Below are 19,330 nucleotides of genomic sequence, written 5' to 3'. Positions count from 1 at the left end.
AGCTGTGAGACATGGACAACTCTTTCTAAGCATGAATCTCGACTCAACAGCTTCCATCTCCGCTGTCTCCAAAAGATCCTTCAGATCTCTTGGAGAGATAGAGTACCCAACACCGAAGTCTTTCATCGTGCAAGCACAACCAGCATCTTTGCACTCCTGAGTCATCGACGTCTAAGATGGTTGGGACATGTCAGGCGCATGGATCCTGAGCGGATACCGAAACAGCTGCTGTACGGCGAACTTCAGGAAGATGTGAGGCCAGTGGGACAACCGCATCTTCGTTTCAAGGATGTCTGCAAGAGAGACCTGACCAAGACCAGAATCAATCCAAGTCGCTGGGAAAGCATTGCAGATGACCGTGTCAAGTGGCGAGTAACTGTGCGCAACGGCGTCAAGCTCTCAGAGGACGAACGCACACAGGAACAAATCAGGAAGAGGACAAAACGAAGAGAGAGAGCGGCTTCTGTTCAAAGTCCCTCAGATTTCACATGTCCAAACTGCAGTAGGGACTGCCACTCTCGAGTGGGACTTTTTAGCCACAGCAGACGCTTCAGACTCTGAACCAAGCATGCTACACCATCATCCCTCAAGGATGGATGGATGCCATTATTGCACAGTCTTCATCGCACTGTGTTTTGATGATGTAAATGGTGTATTTCCTTTATAACTTAAGTTTTATTTTGGTTTTTTCCCCCCTCGTTTAAGTTTTATTGTTGCAATATTATTCTGCAGTAGCAGGGTAAAGTAAAATTCTTTGTTAGAGTATCAGTTGTTACCAGTCAAAACTACAAAAATTTAACTAAAAACTAAGACAACGAAAAGTTCAAGTTTTTCCTGGTTTTCTCATGGATAAAAAATTCCCAGGTTTTTCCCGAATTTCTTGGGGCGTATACACCCTGCAAGAATTAATCACTTCTAATGTGGCCTCACCTTCCTTTCCTAAGTCCCTCCTGAGGCAACCTAAAATCTCACTATAGAACACATAGCTAACCATAACCTGATAACGAATCAAGTCCAGATCTTATCATCCTCCCACAGACAACCAGTCTTAGTGGCTGTGACTGAAGGCCCCAACTTTCTGACACAGCTGCATACAAATCTTACAACCACAACCCTAACCTGTAAGTCCATCAGGACCTTCAGCTGCTCAAGACCTTAGGTCCATCCCAAAACCTGACACCTGAATCCATCTCCCACCTCACTCCTACTGTTTACCTATTCTCCAACTTCACAAATCCAACCCCACAGGTCTCCTTACTCATTGTCCCATCATGGCTGGGTACAATGCTCCCACAGAATGAACCCCTGCCTTTGTTGACCAACAACTTTTAACTATTGTCTGTAACCCCACTCCCAATCCTACAATCTAGACAGCACTTACTCCCTTCACCACCATTCCATATATCCTGTCCCATAACCACCAGACTCCTTATTGGTCACAGTAGATGCACTGTCTTTATATAAAGACAAACATCTTCACACCCATGGCCATGGCACATTACCATTCCCAATGTCATTCTGATACCAAACTCATCACCTCTTTAGTAATCATCCTCAACAATCGCACGCTGAGTCACAAATATTTTCCCTTTTAAAAGGCACATCTATAAACAAATCTATGGCAGTGCCATGAGTACTAGCATGGCACCATCCAATGCCAGCTTATGTGTCATTTGGAGGAATTCTTCCTATTTGAACACTTAAAAACCCCTTGTCTGGTTCAGATTCACTGATATTTTTAAGATCTGGGCTCTATGGCAGGGACGACCTTAGCTCTTTCTTCCACATCCTCAACAGCTACTCCCACGCCTGTGCTTCATCCGATCCTTCTCAACTCAACGAACCACATTCCTAGTTATCTCTCTCTACCTCTTCTTAATCTCTCCACCTCTTCACAATGTGTCAGTTCATATCAAGTGCACCAATCACCAACAGTACCTAACTTTGACAGCTGTCACTCATTCCATGTCAAAAAGTCTTTCAGTGTTGCCACCCAAGGACACCACATTTGCAGTGGCTAGAAAGGAGTCTTCAAAATATACCTGTAACCTTATCACAGCCTTTATTGGTAGACAGTACCCTATCCAGCTCAATCATAAATAGATCTTCCATGCTTTCTCTTCCCTCCAATGCCAATACACACAGTAACTAGCCACTAACTTGCACTCCTCGAAATGCCCAGAATCACCTTAAAAAGCTCGACCACATCCTTCACCAGGGCTTCAACTACACCTTGCCATGCCCTGAGATGGATATCCTCCCCACATCACCCAAAGTTGTGTTCCACTGCCCACTCCAGTTACAGAATATCCTTGCCCATCCTTGTTGGAATCCTGCAACTCTTAGGTCATTCCCCTGTAGTCAACCCATCTGCAGGACCTGTACCATACATCCTCCCACAACAGTCTGGTCAAGCCACACTATGTGTCAGCTATGCTGCAATTACTATGCAGAATTTTAAGTGAACAACTGTGTACTCACATGAATGGCCACTGCCAAACAGGACAAACTCAACAATCCAGTTGCCCAACATGCTGCGCACCGAAACACAAATTAGTTCCAGCTACACCCCCCTTTTCCACCCATCTCCATCTTTCCCTTTCCCTTTCCCTACTTTACTTCCCTCCACCACCACCACCACCCCCCCCCCCCTCTCCCTTTCTCTACCTCTTATAAACTTTGCCCTCTAAACTCCTTTCATTTTGTTGTGTAGCCACCAAGCTATCTGTCTAAAGACCTGCCTCATACTATCCCACTACTCTCTCCCAAACTCGTTCATCCTTCCCTACCTCCTAATCTCCACCATCTGCCCAGGCATATGCTATCAAAATCAGCAGTCACACAGCAGACACGTGGGTGTATATTTGGTTGTCTTAGTGGTTGTGTATAGGAATGTGTGTACTTCTAGTATAGAAAAAGCAAGAGCTTGAATGCTTGTGTGCATAATGCTTACTGTTGCATGTTTTTATGCACCATAGATCAGCCGGCTATAGGCAAGTGGTTGCCTTTCATTTTATATATCAGTCCAGCCAGCAATGTCCACTGTTATATATTGTAAGTAGTAATTTTCTAGTTGTGTTATCACATTTAGTGTTGAGCTGGGCTAAACTTCAGCTTTAGTCCAACCATGAGGAAAGTTGAAATGAGTTGATATTTCATCTGGAAGAGGAACTATCATAACTCATTACCAAACTGTTGCAGATGTGACATCTCTTTAGGAAAGTGTATGACCAACATGTCGACTGTTTGCATGTTATTTCATAAAAAGAAACAACTGTAAAAATTTATTCACTGAGAGACATTACCAAACAGTGTACAAGTATTTTTCCCAGAATAAGTTTTGTTTTCCAGTATGGAGGTGGTTAGGTTAGGACCTGGTAGCACAGCTAAAATTTAATGGTACATGACAGCAAAGAACTGTATTTCATGAATACTGCCATACCTACATACAGATAATATCATGATGACATTCACGAAATCAAATTATCTCTCTGGTTCCGCCACTTTATATAATCAGTCACCATCAACTGTTCACAATTACTATACCGTATCCTGCACATTTTTCTTAAAAAATCATTTTAGTGAACAATGTAGCAAGTTTTATGATTTGCAGTTGGATATACTAGTTCTCTACAGTTTGGAGTTGTATGTATGTACATATGTAGTACATAGTATGTACATGACTCCTTACCTCTCCCTTAAAACCCACATCCTTTCAGCTTTCCCTCTCCTTCCCTCTTTCCTGACAAAGCAACCGTTGGTTGCGAAAGCTAGAATTTCGTGTGTATGTTTGTGTGTGTATCGACCTGCCAGCACTTTCGTTTGGTAAGTCACATCATCTTTGTTTTTAGATATAGTACGTACATACATATACACGGAGATCGACTATTATAGAGTGAGTACATGACCATAAAACAAGCAAATAATCCTAATAAACCCAGGTCTGTTACCCCAGTACGACTTATATACAACTGCAGTCACAACACTTAATGTCTAAGGCTACGTCTACTTCTATGCTGCAGCTTGAATCCTGACATCACTGTCTGTTAGTACGGTATGTGTTTCATTTGTGTGAATTGAAGTTTGAGCCATGCCAGAAATACGTGAGCAACATAAAGACACATGTATGTTCCAAGTACCAGTTCCCACAGACAGCAGTTAACAGTGTGCACTTGTAGCATCTGAAGTGGTCACCACGCCCCCACACACATTTTCAAATGAAGAAATAGTTGATGTCAATTACATGGACTGATATGCTAATAGCAATGCACAGAAGGCAGCACAACTTTATCATGAAGGATATCCTCAGAAAAGGTAGTTAGACAGCAGTCTTCACTATATCTCATCAGTGGGTGCACAAGACTTTTTCATTTAAATCCAACATGCACGTAGACTAAGAACAATGTCAACACCATGAACAGAAGAGCGTGTATTACAAGTGGACACAATGGTGGCACAAGTAACATGATTGCTGCAGCAGAATGCATCTACCCCCATGTGGCAGATATTACATACGGGGCAGTTTTACTCATATGTCGTAAAAAGTGTGCAAGCCCTTTCCAACTTAGCTTGCCTTCCACCAATGGATCTTTACACAATGTAGGAACCGTCCACAGTTCCTTGTGCATGTTGTTTAAAGACGAAACAGCTTTGTAGGTATTTAGAACATGCACTCCACTCATGTTGGGTTTATGAGAAGCCATATGCTGCCATTGAGACATCACATCAGCAAAGATTTCCATCAACATTTGGGCAGGTGAAGATTATCAATTGATAGGACCATATTTTCTACTTGCCCATACCTTCTTTTGCCACAACATATGTTAATGGACTTTCTGGATGATATTCCATGTGGCTAAGGTTGCTGATGTGGTTCATGCATAATGGTGCAGCGCCGTCTTTCATGTTGCTGTTCTGGAATATGCTGCATAATTCTTTGGTACGTCTATGAATTGTGGCTTGCCAATACCTTGCTTTGCCTTTCACTTCCCCCAACTTGAACCCATTTGATTATTGTGTAGTATATTCCAACTGTGGAGACAGTGTCTAACCGCAGAAACACATTGTGGATGGATGGCAATGTATTCGAAACAGCTTTGATTTCTGGTCTTTTACAGCCATTGATGAAAAGACATGCTCAAACTTGTTTCCACATTAATAGCGGCCATGTGGTACACTTTTATTGTGTTTGTCCGAGAGCGTATCTGCAGTTTCAATCCTCAGGAACTTCTAACGAAAGTTTTTCATGTATAAGGTGTAATACATCACACAGGGGAAACCACTCCTTTCCAGATCTATGTTTATTAGGATTATTTGTTGTTTTCATTCTCCTCTATCTGCCCCTTGAATTTATACCTGCAATAGTCTAACAGCTTGGATAACATGCACACATAGGTCTTTGAGTCACTTTTGGACTTTTGCTACATTTTTTTATGTAGATGTAAAAACTTACAAGTATTTTTAATGAATGACAATATCATGTAGAATACAACCACAAACAGAAAATAACTAACAATAAGCCTGGCAATCCAGAGAGGGCATATCTATTGACAAAAACTCCTGTGCTCAGTATGCAGAGGGTCTCAGCAAGACCTCCGCAGACAGGCACTATCCCTCAGACCTAGTCTGCAAACAGATCTTCCATGCCATTTTCCCCTCACACCCCCAATTCTCCAACCATACCAAGAACCAACCACAACAGTGTGTGCCCTCTATCACCCAGTACCACCCCAGGCTGGTACAACCGAACCCCATCCTTCGCAAGGACTTTTATTACATATCAAGTGCTGAAATGAGAGACATCCTACCCAAGATACTTCCCAACCCTCCTAAAATTGTGTTCTGTCATCCACCCAACCTCCACAACATCCTAGTTGTTTCTTATGCCACCCCCCATCCCGATCCTTGTGGAAGGCCAAGGAGCAAAACTTGCCCAATCCACCCAACCAGCACTTGCTATTCCAGTCATGTCACAGGTTTATTCTACTCCATCACCTGCAAAACCAGCCATGTTATTTACCAGCTCTGCTACTATCACTGCACAGCTATTTATATTGGTATGACAACAAACTAGCTCTCCACCACGATGAAAGGCCACCGTCAAACTGTGGCCAAGAGCAAAGTATATCATCCTGTGGCACAACATGCAGTTGAACATAGCACACTTTATTTCAATGGCTGCTTCACTAACCGAGTCTGCAGTTCGTGGTCTCGCGGTAGCATTCTCGCTTCCCGAGCATGAGGTCCCAGGTTTGATTCCCGGTGGGGTCAGGGATCTTCACCTGCCTCGAGATAACTAGGTGGTGTTGTGTTCTCTTCATCCTCATTCCTCCCCATTACAGTCGGAGGAAGGCAATGGCAAACCACCTCTGCTAGGACCTTGCCTAATATAGCGGTGCAGGTCTCCCGCATCGACCCTCTGTCAAGGAGTATGGGACTTACCACCACCACCACCACCACCACCACCACCACCACGTTTCCATCCCTTCTACCTCTATTCTCATCTCCCACCCTGTTTATTTGCAGCCCTCTACCAACACATCAGCGCATCTTTCCCTGCTCCTCTCCTTGTTTGCTCTACCCCCCCCCACCTCCCTGCCCCACAGCCACCCAACGCTGCCCCTATTGGCATTCTTGTCCCTAAACGCTCCACCAGACAGAGTTCATCTCTCCCCCACCAACCTTACACCACCCATTCCCTTCTGCGCCCACTCCAGATTGCTGCTTGCATCCCACTTGATGTATTCTGGCCCGAGATACTGGAGTTGGCAGGTGTGTGTGTGTGTGTGTGTGTGTGTGTGTGTGTGTGTGTGTGTGTGTGTGTGCACGCGCGTGCGCACCCGCGTGGTGAGCTTGCTTGCACGCACATTGTTAACAATAATTCTGGATTTTTTGCCAAAAACCTATGAACTAACGAGTTCACGAAATTAAAAACTTGAGTACACCGAAGGTTTCAAATTAATTGTCAGCACATTTATTAAAACTATTTATTGACGTTTTCTGAAGTATATGCTTAACCCCCTCCCCCATAGACCTTGCCGTTGGTGGGGAGGCTTGCGTGCCTCAGCGATACAGATAGCCGTACCGTAGGTGCAACCACAAGGGAGGCGTTTGTTAACAGGCCAAACAAATGTGTGGTTCCTGAAGAGGAGCAGCAGCCTTTCCAGTAGTTGCAGGGGCAACAGTCTGGATGAAAAACGGCCTTGCTGTGATGGTACTGCGAACGGCTGAAAGCAAGGGAAAACTACAGCCGTAATTTTTCCTGAGGTCTTGCTGCTCCAGGGTGAAATATTCTGGAGGTAAAATAGTCTCTATTTGGATCTCCAGGTGGGGACTACCCAGGAGGATGTCATTATCAGGAGAAAGAAAACTGGCGTTCTAGAAGAAAGGATCGATTGGTAGGACATGTTCTGAGGCACCAAGGACTCACCAATTTAGTATTGGAGAGCAGCGTGGAGGGTAAAAATCGTAGAGGGTGACCAAGACATGAATACACTAAGCAGATTCAGAAGGATGTAGGTTGCAGTAGGTACTGGGAGATGATGAAGCTTTAACAGGATACAGTTGCATGGGGAGCTGCATCAAACCAGTCTCTGGACTGAAGACCACAACAATAACATGCTTAACCCTTTCATGGTTGATGTGACACACTTCTAATGAAATGTGCAATTTTGAGCACAAAAATTGTCTATATACCGTATCTGTCTAGTGTTATCGTCTAACAATGATTACACTATAGCTGTCCAAGAACATCTGGCATCTGCTGCATCAAGGGCCAACTCTAACATGAAGTTCTTCCATAACAACAAGTTCTTCCATAAATGTTTGATGGATTTGCAACAACTGGTGAGTCAGAAAGAGAAATTATCTTCGTGCTTCCACGATACTGATTTTTTACCACGCAGATAAATTGGGGTTAAAAATCACAGGAGTGGGTCTGAACTCTCGAGTTTGCTTTTACACTCCTAACATTTGCCATTAGGCTATATGTGGATATAGCTTAAATAAAAGGCACTATCCACAAACATCTGCATCCTACAGTGTTCCAATTCACACGTGTATGACCGGACTTGGGATTTTGGAAGGTAGCGAAGTTTATAGTCTATGTAAGTGAATGACTGACTTAGCCTGTGATGGCCAGCCAGCAGCCAGACTTTATGTCTGCGACTATCTTCTTGTTAAGCAATATGTCATTGAAGTAGCACCCGCAATCCCACTGTTTAACTCAAGAGGTAAAGATGAATTCTTCATGTCATTTTTAATCAAACTGTTTTAAAAATAATCAAGCCATTGGCAATCTTATTTCATCAATCATTTAATGAAGGATGATTTTCCCAGATAACAGAAGTTTCGAAAGTAATAACAATAAAAGTTGAGAACTATCAACCACTAACATTCTTCTCAACACTCTCCAATGACAGAGAGATTATTTAAGCAGCAAGTTACCACATACTTTAATGCAAGCAACGAAATAGTAACAAACAGTTTTCGAACGAATAATGGCTTACAAATATAAAATAGGGAACACACACAATAACAAAGGTGTTGAGGGAGACAAATCTTTCTAAAGCCTTCCAGAAATTCAAGGGATAAAAAATGGTACGGATCTTATTTACAAACCAGAACAAAGAGAAAGGGATTTTACAGCAGAAATAAGAGCATTTCTTGTGTAAGTGAATATATTAGTCCACTAAAATACTTCTCACATGCTTGAATTATCATACATATTTGTATGCTGAGAACAGGTGAGCTGTCTTTACTGCATGTGTGTTTACAGAAGAAATTCTGTGTCACTGGGCTTCTGCTTTTCTTCCAAATGCAGTTGCATATTCTGCATCTCAACAAAGTCTAATATGAATAATGAAATTTATGAATGGCATTGGTAACAGTTCATATGTTTACATTTTGATTTTTAAAATAATAATGTTTTCTTGTTCCAGTAACTGTTTATGGTTTTGAGTACAATGTAAGCTATTATAGTCTGATATGTTATATTAGTTTCTTTTCCTAAACCAAATGCTGAGCAAAGTTGCATAATTTAAGATAGTGTACTTGGATTCAAGTCAAGTTATACAGATTTTGATTTTCCTTTGACTTCAATAAATCACTTTACAACTAAATTACAATAGCAGATGCTATATGAATATGAAGTGTAATAAGTAACCTGAAATTTTCACTCCACAATAATGAAAAAGGATAGGATATACTCACATCTGGAGATAATCTGCTTGATGTGAACATCACTGTCCCATCAAAAATGAATCCTCCAAGTCTCTTCTTGTGAACCCTTAACAATGCTTTCCTCACAAAAGTGTTGTCTTCTTCAGGGGCAAAATCAACTCTATACTGGAATAATCTCCAATCAGTGTGAGTTTCGAGCTTAAAGTAATTGGTTACAATCGTGGCACGTACACCAGATGTACCTGCATTTTGCAATGGATAACATTTAACCATCAGCTAACCCACTACAAAATGTTAAATTCAAATGTTCTTGCATGACAAATCCTGCATACCTTTCTTTGTTGGCAGATGCTCTGGTCTTAGTTTCAAAGCTTCTGAACTCACCACCTTCCTTCCTCTCATCACCCCTCTTCCCACTGAAACTTGTGCACCATTACCGTCTCCTCCTAAAATGGACATCAATTTTTTTTTTGTTATTGAAGGAAGATTCACCAATTCACACTAAATTATCTAATTGCTGTTATGTACAGTTCACTAAAACATAAGTGAACAGCATTATCGTGTTAAGTATGAACTCATAAATGACTTAAAAATAACCTCGATTTCTTTTAACATGCAGCTGGAAAAAAACCTTATTGGAGATACTTCGAATACCTCACCTATAGCCAATTCCTCCATCTTCTTCTCCAGCAGTGCTCTTTCACCATCCCCAGCAGCAGCACCTCCAGGCCTACTGGTTGCACCACGCAGTAACGCACGGCCCTAGTTAATAAGAGCCGAACGAAACAGAACATATTACATGTCAAGAGTCTTAGTTGTATTTGGGTTACTGTCCATAACTATGCAGTACACTACAAGAATAAAATATAAATCAACCAACACAAATGTAAAACGTAAACTTTCACACATGGACACATCACACTAAAATATTCTGGGCTATTATGCGTTAAGCGGATGAATTTCTTGTTGAAACAGAATGTTTCATCCCCTTCTGTGGAGGGGATCTTCAAGGGAGGGTGTAGCTTCTTCACAGGTATGATGCACATCCAGGTTCACTACTAACTGAAGTAAAATTCAGTTTCTGTGTGCTCCCACAAAAAGGTGTTACTTCACAGGTTTTGAGTGCTCTAGCACCATTGGTATTATCTGCTATTGCTGTCACTCCATCGTGGAAGATTAGCACGTACCTTCTTCAGCGCGAGGAGGAAGAGGAAGAGAAGGAGGAGGAGTAAGAGGAAGAGGAGGAGAAAAACTTGAAATTTAATGGTGTCTGGATTCCTATGCTGAAGGTATGTCCCAGACTTCCACCATGAAGTGATAGCAACAGCGTGCGACAGCAGCCAACAACAGCCAATTGCACTCTACTATTCAAAACATGGCATCACGCCTTTTCATGGGAGTCGAAGTTACAATACTGTTGAAGACATCTTCTGCAGAAGGAAACAAAACATTGTGTTTCAACAACAAGTTCATCCAATCACAACATAATAGATTACCAAGTGCAACATCAACTTTATTTTATTCTTTTTTGTAAGGGCTCTGACAAAAATAGTGTAAGACAGGGATGCAGTCTGTACTTAATTTTTCAACCTGTACATCAAAGAAGTAATGACAGCAATAAAGGAAGTACCAAAAGTGAGGTTCACTTTCTGGGAGAAAGGATATTAATAATAAGATTCATTGATGTAAGTTGCTATCCTCACTGAAAGTGAGGAATAATTATAGGTTCTGTTGAATGAAATGAAAAGTCTGATGAGCAAACAATATGTAAAGCACACAAAGACAAAATTTATTACGATTGGCAGAAACAAGATTTAGAGATACTTATATATCCTGGGAGACAAGACTTTGGTACGGACAGTTTAGCCGCATTGTTTAACTGCCTAGAGTGTAGGAAGGAAACCAATGACAGATGTCACTTTAGCAATCAACTCGAGCCACATTGCCGTGCTGCAACCCAAGTGCTAAAGTGTGAAATATAGTTAGTTCCTGCCATGTCATTTTGGCAATTTTTTTTTCTTTTGTTTAACTCTAGTTTGTGGTTTACTGTGTTTATTCACTTCTATTCAATTTCAATCCATTTCAAATCAAGTGCACTGCAATCCAAACCAAGCAACTGAAATTAAAAACAGGAAGAAAAAGCATGCTACTCATTGTCAGCCAACTCCACGAATCTGTGCACTTAGTGAGGGAGTACTTCAAGAAAGAAAAGAAAACAGATGTCCCCTTATTTCCTGTGGCTCAGGTTGTAAAGAGGATTCAACATGTTTGAAAATAAGTGCAAATACACTGTTGTTATAATACAGAATAATGATACAATATAGACTTTGGTGAGACTGGCACAACAAAGCTACAAGACACAAAGACAAAGCAACCAAAGAAGGAGAAGTGATAACTTTGAACAATTTTCCAACTACTCCTACCTTGGCTGGTTTTTCCATACATCTTCAGCTTTATTGTGCCAGTCTTTCAAAGTCTATATTGCACAGTTCTTTCTCTATTGTTAGAACAGTGTATTTTCCTTATACACTGACAGGAAAAAAAATCATATTACCAAGGAATTGTGCAACTCGAGTTGGCAACTATGTTTCTATATCTGAAAGATGATGATTATTCAAATTTCCCACCACTCGCACAAGAGTGGAACTAGTAGCACCACTATGAGGATCCAAATCAGGTTTGCTTTAAATACACACCGCAATGGTTGTCAGCATTAATTACATATGAGACTGGACTTTGTGAGTTTTTGTTTGTCAAGAATGCCTCTAAGGCAACAAAGACACCATTATCAATACCTCACTGTGAACGAAGTCATGTAATAAGGGCTACGAAAAGCTGGATGTTCCTTCTGTCATATTGCAGAAAGGCTTGGCAGGAATGCCGTCACTGTTTACGATAGCTGGCAGCAATGGTCACAAGATTGTATGGGTGCATGAAGACCGGGCCCTGGACAGCCACATGGCACTAACAAGAGAGAAGACCACTGTGATTGGCATATGGCTGCAGCAACAATTTGAGCAGCACTTGGCACCACAATGACACAACAAACTCTTACAAATCTGTTACTAAACAGACAGCTCCAAGCCACAGGCATTGTAGCATGCATTCCACTGACACCAAGCCATCAGCATTTTTGACTTCAGTGCTGTCAAGTGAGAGCCCACTGGAGAGTAGGGTGAAGCTCCATTGTGTTTTCTGATGAAAGCTGGTTCTGCCTAGTGCCAATAATGGCCGTGTGTTATTTAGGAGGAGACCAGCTGAGGGACTGCAACAAACTTGTTGGCATGCTTAACACACTTGACCTACACCTTGCATTATGATCTGGGATGCAATTTCGTATGACAGCAGGAGCAGTCTCTTGGTTGTCTCATGAACCCTGAGTGCAAATTTGTACATCAATCTAGTCATTAGACCTGTTATGCTGCCATTCACGAACAGCATTCCTGGGAGTGTTTTCCGACAGGGCAATGCTCACCCACATACCGCTGTTTTAACCTAACATGCTAGTGTCGAGATGTTGACTTTACCTGCTTGATCACCAGATCTGTCTTCTTTAGCACACATAGGACATCATTGGACAATAACTCCAGTGACATAGAGAAACAGCATTCATCATCACTGCATAGGCCAATCAAGTGCAACAAGCATGGAACCCAATCCCACCTGACAACTGGCACCTCTACAATGCAGTACATGCATGTTTGCATTCAACATTCTGACAATCACACCAGTTATTAATGTATCAGCATTTCATACTTGCAATGACTTATGTTGCACTTACATTAATCTGTGATCTTGCAATGTTAATCACTTAAATATGCTACCTAGATAAATGTATTCCTGAAATTTAATTACTCTACATTAATTATTTTTTGGTGTTGTGATTTTTTTCTTCAGTCTATAGATACTGACCAATTTCTTTATCTCTTTGCTTTAGCCAGTTGAAATTTAGTCAGTCTCTCCCATCACAAGATTTATTCCTGCATCAGGAATAACAATTCTCATGCAGGAATGTATCTACTGATGAGAAGACTACTAAATTCTAAGTGACTAAAGCAAAGAGAATGAAATTGGAGGTCAACACAACATTAAGAATAGATTAAAGTAATGAAAACCGATTATCAATACTGATAGCTTGCTTTAACAAGGTGTATCTGTGTACAAGAAAAAAACTCATCAGATATAAATGTTAAAAATACACTTTTCCCTGAGGGAAAATCCTTTTTTTTTTGCATCGAAAGCGACAACGTACTATCCCTCAAAGCTGTGCAACTTATTACTCCTCTGAATGGCAAAACTTTTATATACCAGCATAAAGCTTCCCGGCACTTTAGGAAACTAAACCCAGCAAAAAAACTGTGTTTTGGAAAAATCTTTGATGCACAGCAACATGTACACTGCACATTTTCATATAACAGAACTATAAATATGAATTCCACCAAATATAGCACACTGGTTTCCAAAGCACTGAAATCTAGATTGTGCTAAGCAATATGCTTCTGCAAGACAATCACAGCTGAAGTCACGTGATCTCACCAGCCAATGACAACAGATATTCAGAGCATAGGACATGTGATTGTTTTTTGTTTTTTTTATTATCACTGTTTTTTGGGTGCAAAACTGCTACGATCATAAGCACCCATTCTGTGGCTTAGTGAAGGGTAAAAAATTGAAACTGATATCAGCAGCAATGGGAGCGAAACTCAAGCAGGACTGAAACTGAAAGTGGAAGGAAATGTTAGAAAATTGCTATTGAAGGGAGGTTGTTTTCCCCAAAAAGAGCTTCAAGTGACCGATGTCATCTCAGTGACACTGGTAAACTCAAAGACTTGATCGACTGAGCACATGTCATCTGCTAAAAGGGAAGATGTATCAGGCAGCAGATGTAAATTGGCAAGTAGTGGATTAAAACAGGTGCACTGAAGTAAAAGGTGTTTCACAGTCCACAACTGAAAGCCGTGGTGGCAATGCAGGGGAGGATTGCCACTTAAAAGATGTCAAGGGCTAAAAATACAGTGCCCAATCTGGAGTCTAGTTAAAACTGCCTCCTCACGACGAGGCCGAGAGGAAGAGGTCCAAGCACAGGGAAGAGGTTTCAGGTCACATAATTTATTATTTTGCAGCTGTGGCTTATTAAATTGATTGTTCGGTAATTCTCACATCTGTCGTCGTCGTCCCCTCCCCCCCCACCAATGAACCATGGACCTTGCTGTTGGTGGGGAGGCTTGCGTGCCTCAGTGATACAGATAGCCGTACCGTAGGTACAACCACAACGGAGGGGTATCTGTTGAGAGGACAGACAAACGTGTGGTTCCTGAAGAGGGGCAGCAGCCTTTTCAGTAGTTGCAAGGGCAACAGTCTGGATGATTGAATGATCTGGCCTTGTAACAATAACCAAAACGGCCTTGCTGTGCTGGTACTGCGAACGGCTGAAAGCAAGGTGAAACTACGGCCGTAATTTTTCCCCGAGGGCATGCAGCTTTACTGTATGATTAAATGATGATGGCGTCCTCTTGGGTAAAATATTCCCGAGGTAAAATAGTCCCCCATTCGGATCTCCGGGCGGGGACTACTCAAGAGGATGTCATTATCAGGAGAAAGAAAACTGGCATTCTACGGATCGGAGCGTGGAATGTCAGATCCCTTAATCGGGCAGGTAGGTTAGAAAATTTGAAAAGGGAAATGGATAGGTTAAAGTTAGATATAGTGGGAATTAGTGAAGTTCGGTGGCAGGAGGAACAAGACTTCTGGTCAGGTGACCACAGGGTTATAAACACAAAGTCAAATAGGGGTAATGCAGGAGTAGGTTTAATAATGAATAGGAAAATAGGAAGGCGGGTAAGCTACTACAAACAGCTTAGTGAACGCATCATTGTGGCCAAGATGGATACGAAGCCCACACCTACTACAGTAGTACAAGTTTATATGCCAACTAGCTCTGCAGATGACGAAGAAATTGAAGAAATGTATGATGAAATAAAAGAAATTATTCAGATAGTGAAGGGAGACGAAAATTTAATAGTCATGGGTGACTGGAATTCGAGTGTAGGAAAAGGGAGAGAAGGAAACGTAGTAGGTGAATATGGATTGGGGCTAAGAAATGAAAGAGGAAGCCGCCTGGTAGAATTTTGCACAGAGCACAACTTAATCATAGCTAACATTTGGTTTAAGAATCATGATAGAAGGTTGTATACATGGAAGAACCCTGGAGATACTAAAAGGTATCAGATAGATTATATAATGGTAAGACAGAGATTTAGGAACCAGGTTTTAAATTGTAAAACATTTCCAGGGGCAAATGTGAACTCTGACCACAATCTATTGGTTATGACCTGTAGATTAAAACTGAAGAAACTGCAAGAAGGTGGGAATTTAAGGAGATGGGACCTGGATAAACTGAAAGAACCAGAGGTTGTACAGAGTTTCAGGGAGAGCATAAGGGAACAATTGACAGGAATGGGGGAAAGAAATACAGTAGAAGAAGAATGGGTAGCTTTGAGGGATGAAGTAGTGAAGGCAGCAAAGGATGAAGTTGGTAAAAAGACGAGGGCTAGTAGAAATCCTTGGGTAACAGAAGAAATATTGAATTTAATTGATGAAAGGAGAAAATATAAAAATGCAGTAAATGAAGCAGGCAAAAAGGAATACAAACGTCTCAAAAATGAGATCGACAGGAAGTGCGAAATGGCTAAGCAGGGATGGCTAGAGGACAAATGTAAGGATTTAGAGGCTTATCTCACTAGGGGTAAGATAGATACTGCCTACAGGAAAATTAAAGAGACCTTTGGAGAGAAGAGAACCACTTGTATGAACATCAAGAGCTCAGATGGAAACCCAGTTCTAAGCAAAGAAGAGAAAGCAGAAAGGTGGAAGGAGTATACAGAGGGTCTATACAAGGGCAATGTACTTGAGGACAATATTATGGAAATGGAAGAGGATGTAGATGAAGATGAAATGGGAGATACGATACTGCGTGAAGAGTTTGACAGAGCACTGAGAGACCTGAGTCGAAACAAGGCCCCCGGAGTAGACAACATTCTATTGGAACTACTGACGGCCTTGGGAGAGCCAGTCCTGACAAAACTCTACCATCTGGTGAGCAAGATGTATGAGACAGGTGAAATACCATCAGACTTCAAGAAGAATATAATAATTCCAATCCCAAAGAAAGCAGGTGTTTACAGATGTGAGAATTACCGAGCAATCAGTTTAATAAGCCACAGCTGCAATATACTAACACGAATTCTTTACAGACGAATGGAAAAACTAGTAGAAGCCGACCTCGGGGAAGATCAGTTTGGATTCCGCAGAAATACTGGAACACGTGAGGCAATACTGACCTTACGACTTATCTTAGAAGCTAGATTAAGGAAAGGCAAACCTACGTTTCTAGCATTTGTAGATTTAGAGAAAGCTTTTGACAATGTTGACTGGAATACTCTCTTTCAAATTCTAAAGGTGGCAGGGGTAAAATACAGGGAGCGAAAGGCTATTTACAATTTGTACAGAAACCAGATGGCAGTTATAAGAGTTGAGGGGCATGAAAGGGAAGCAGTGGTTGGGAAAGGAGTGAGACAGGGTTGTAGCCTCTCCCCGATGTTATTCAATCTGTATAGTGAGCAAGCAGTAAAGGAAACAAAAGAAAAATTCGGAATAGGTATTAAAATCCATGGAGAAGGAAAAAACCTTGAGGTTCGCTGATGACATTGTAATTCTGTCAGATACAGCAAAGGACTTGGAAGAGCAGTTGAACGGAATGGATGGTGTCTTGAAGGGAGGATATAAGATGATCATCAACAAAAGCAAAATGAGGATGATGGAATGTAATCGAATTAAGTCGGGTGATGCTGAGGGAATTAGATTAGGAAATGAGACAATTAAAGTAGTAAAGGAGTTTTGCTATTTGGGGAGCAAAATAACTGATGATGGTAGAAGTAGAGAGGATATAAAATGTAGACTGGCAATGGCAAGGAAAGCATATCTGAAGAAGAGAAATTTGTTAACAGCGAGTATAGGTCTAAGTGTCAGGAAGACGTTTCTGAAAGTATTTGTATGGAGTGTAGCCATGTATGGAAGTGAAACATGGACGGTAAATAGTTTGGACAAGAAGAGAATAGAAGCTTTCGAAATGTGGTGCTACAGAAGAATGCTGAAGATTAGATGGGTAGATGACATAACTAATGAGGAGGTACTGAATAGGATTGGGGAGAAGAGGAGGTTGTGGCACAACTTGACCAGAAGAAGGGATCGGTTGGTAGGACATGTTCTGAGGCATCAAGGGATCACCAATTTAGTATTGGAGGGCAGCGTGGAGTGTAAAAATCGTAGGGGGAGACCAAGAGATGAATACACTAAGCAGATTCAGAAGGATGTAGGCTGCAGTAGGTACTGGGAGATGAAGAAGCTTGCACAGGATAGAGTAGCATGGAGAGCTGCATCAAACCAGTCTCAGGACTGAAGACCACAACAACAACAATTTATTATTGAAAAGCGCAGACCATAAAGAGGAACACGATGACATAAAACACTCTGCAGATTGGCAAAAGGAACCGTGTGAACAATGGGCCGGGGGAGAGAGAGAGAGAGAGAGAGAGAGAGAGAGAGAGAGAGAGAGAGAGAGAGAAGCCTTTTCCACTATATCGGCTGCCTCATTTCCGTGTATACCAACATGCCCTGTGATGCAGAGGAATGCCACAGAGATGCCGCCCCCCCCCCCCCCAAGTGGAACGTGTGGAGACAGTCCTGAATCTAGTGGATCAGAGGGTAGACAGGATAAAGAGCTTGGAGTTGAGAAGAAAGCTGAGCAAATCTACGCATATAATATACTGTATCCACTGATGGTGAAGATGTATTGGACAGCCTGGAGAACAGCGTAAAGCTACACAGTAAAAACCAAACACTGGTTGGGAAGCCGAAATCCAATAGGGGTGTTGCAAACAATATAGCCGCTCCTGACACTTAAGGTTGTCTTGGAGTTGTCAGTGTAAATAAATGTGGCATCTTCGATTTGTGCGCATAGAGCAGCAAATAACCGACGAGAAACTATGGGGGAGGGGGGTACTATCCTTTGGAAGCTGACAATGGTCACCCAGAGAAGGCAGGTCCAGGGGCGAAGCCAAGGTGGTGTCGTACGTCCATTTGTCAAGAAATTTTTAGGAAATTGGAAGGAAAGGGAATGTAGCAGTTGACGGAAGTGTACTCCCGGTGGCAGTAGACAGGAAGGGCGCCCTGCATGCCCTAAATGCAAGGAGGTGCCGAAAGGAAGGGCATGGGTCAGACGAGCAGGCACAAAAGACAGATGTCTAGCGTAATGACTCCGACAGCTCGCCGATTGGACAGCGGAGGTTCAGCAGTCTCAGTGGAAAGGCTCTCCACGGAGCTGGTGCAAAAAGCTCCAGATGGTTAACACAATCCACGGTGGTGAACAGAGTCTAGACGCCGAAGAAAAGACAGCCATGCAGAGGAGTAAATTATGCTTCCATAGTCCGATTTCAAGTGCATTAAGGCGCAATATAGGCGGAGGAGGACCACTCTGTCCACTCCCCAGAAGGTATCGCTCAGAACACTGGAGGGTGTTGAGAGATCACCCAGCGAGCTGAAAGATATGCTACATGGGAAGACTAGCACAGTTTAAGGGCGCTCAACTACTGAGGTCATTAGCGCCCAGTCACTGTTGTTAGAGCACATAGAATCTAGTAAAACTCAAGGGGGGGGGGGGGGGGACCCCAGAAAATTCTTACAAAGATGTAGATAAAATAAGTGAAGGAGTTAGATGTCTTTGGACAAGCCAGTCAAAGTAATGAAACAATGAACACGAGCAGCTGCTCGAGCGTCATCAGCTAAAATATCCTGTAAAGTAGATGGCAGAGACAGGACAACACGAGATTGACTAAAACAGCGACACGACAATAAAACATGGCCAACTGTTAATGCATGACCACAAGGGCACTGCGGGGCTGGGTCACCGGAGAGCAGGTAGCGGTGGCTAAACTGGCAATGCCCAATCCGCAACCTGGTCAGAAGGACCTCTTCTCGCCGAGATGGTCAGGAGCAGGTTGTCCAAGCAGTTGGGAATGGTTTTACCGCCCGGAGCTTGTTTCCTTGAAGTGATGACCAAGTATCCCACCACAAAGACACAAGCCTCTTACAA

The 19,330-nt window shown here is 42.2% G+C and overlaps 1 protein-coding gene across 2 annotated transcripts in view; it reads right to left on the bottom strand.

The window, feature by feature from the left end:
* LOC126259211 (piwi-like protein Siwi) overlaps positions 1–19,330 on the bottom strand; it is a 151,100-nt gene that overhangs the window by 81,264 nt on the left and 50,506 nt on the right. For both annotated transcript variants that reach the window (XM_049955808.1, XM_049955807.1), the window contains exons 3-5: positions 9,840–9,942; positions 9,513–9,626; positions 9,211–9,422 (exon numbers count right to left, since the gene is read on the bottom strand). In XM_049955808.1, coding sequence (XP_049811765.1) covers positions 9,211–9,422; positions 9,513–9,626; positions 9,840–9,942 — 429 coding nt within the window. The remainder of the gene's footprint in view (positions 1–9,210; positions 9,423–9,512; positions 9,627–9,839; positions 9,943–19,330) is intronic.

The sequence above is a fragment of the Schistocerca nitens genome, chromosome 5 (genome assembly GCF_023898315.1).
Source record: "Schistocerca nitens isolate TAMUIC-IGC-003100 chromosome 5, iqSchNite1.1, whole genome shotgun sequence".
Lineage (NCBI taxonomy): Eukaryota > Metazoa > Arthropoda > Insecta > Orthoptera > Acrididae > Schistocerca > Schistocerca nitens.
This window is presented reverse-complemented; position numbering and strand designations above follow the sequence as displayed.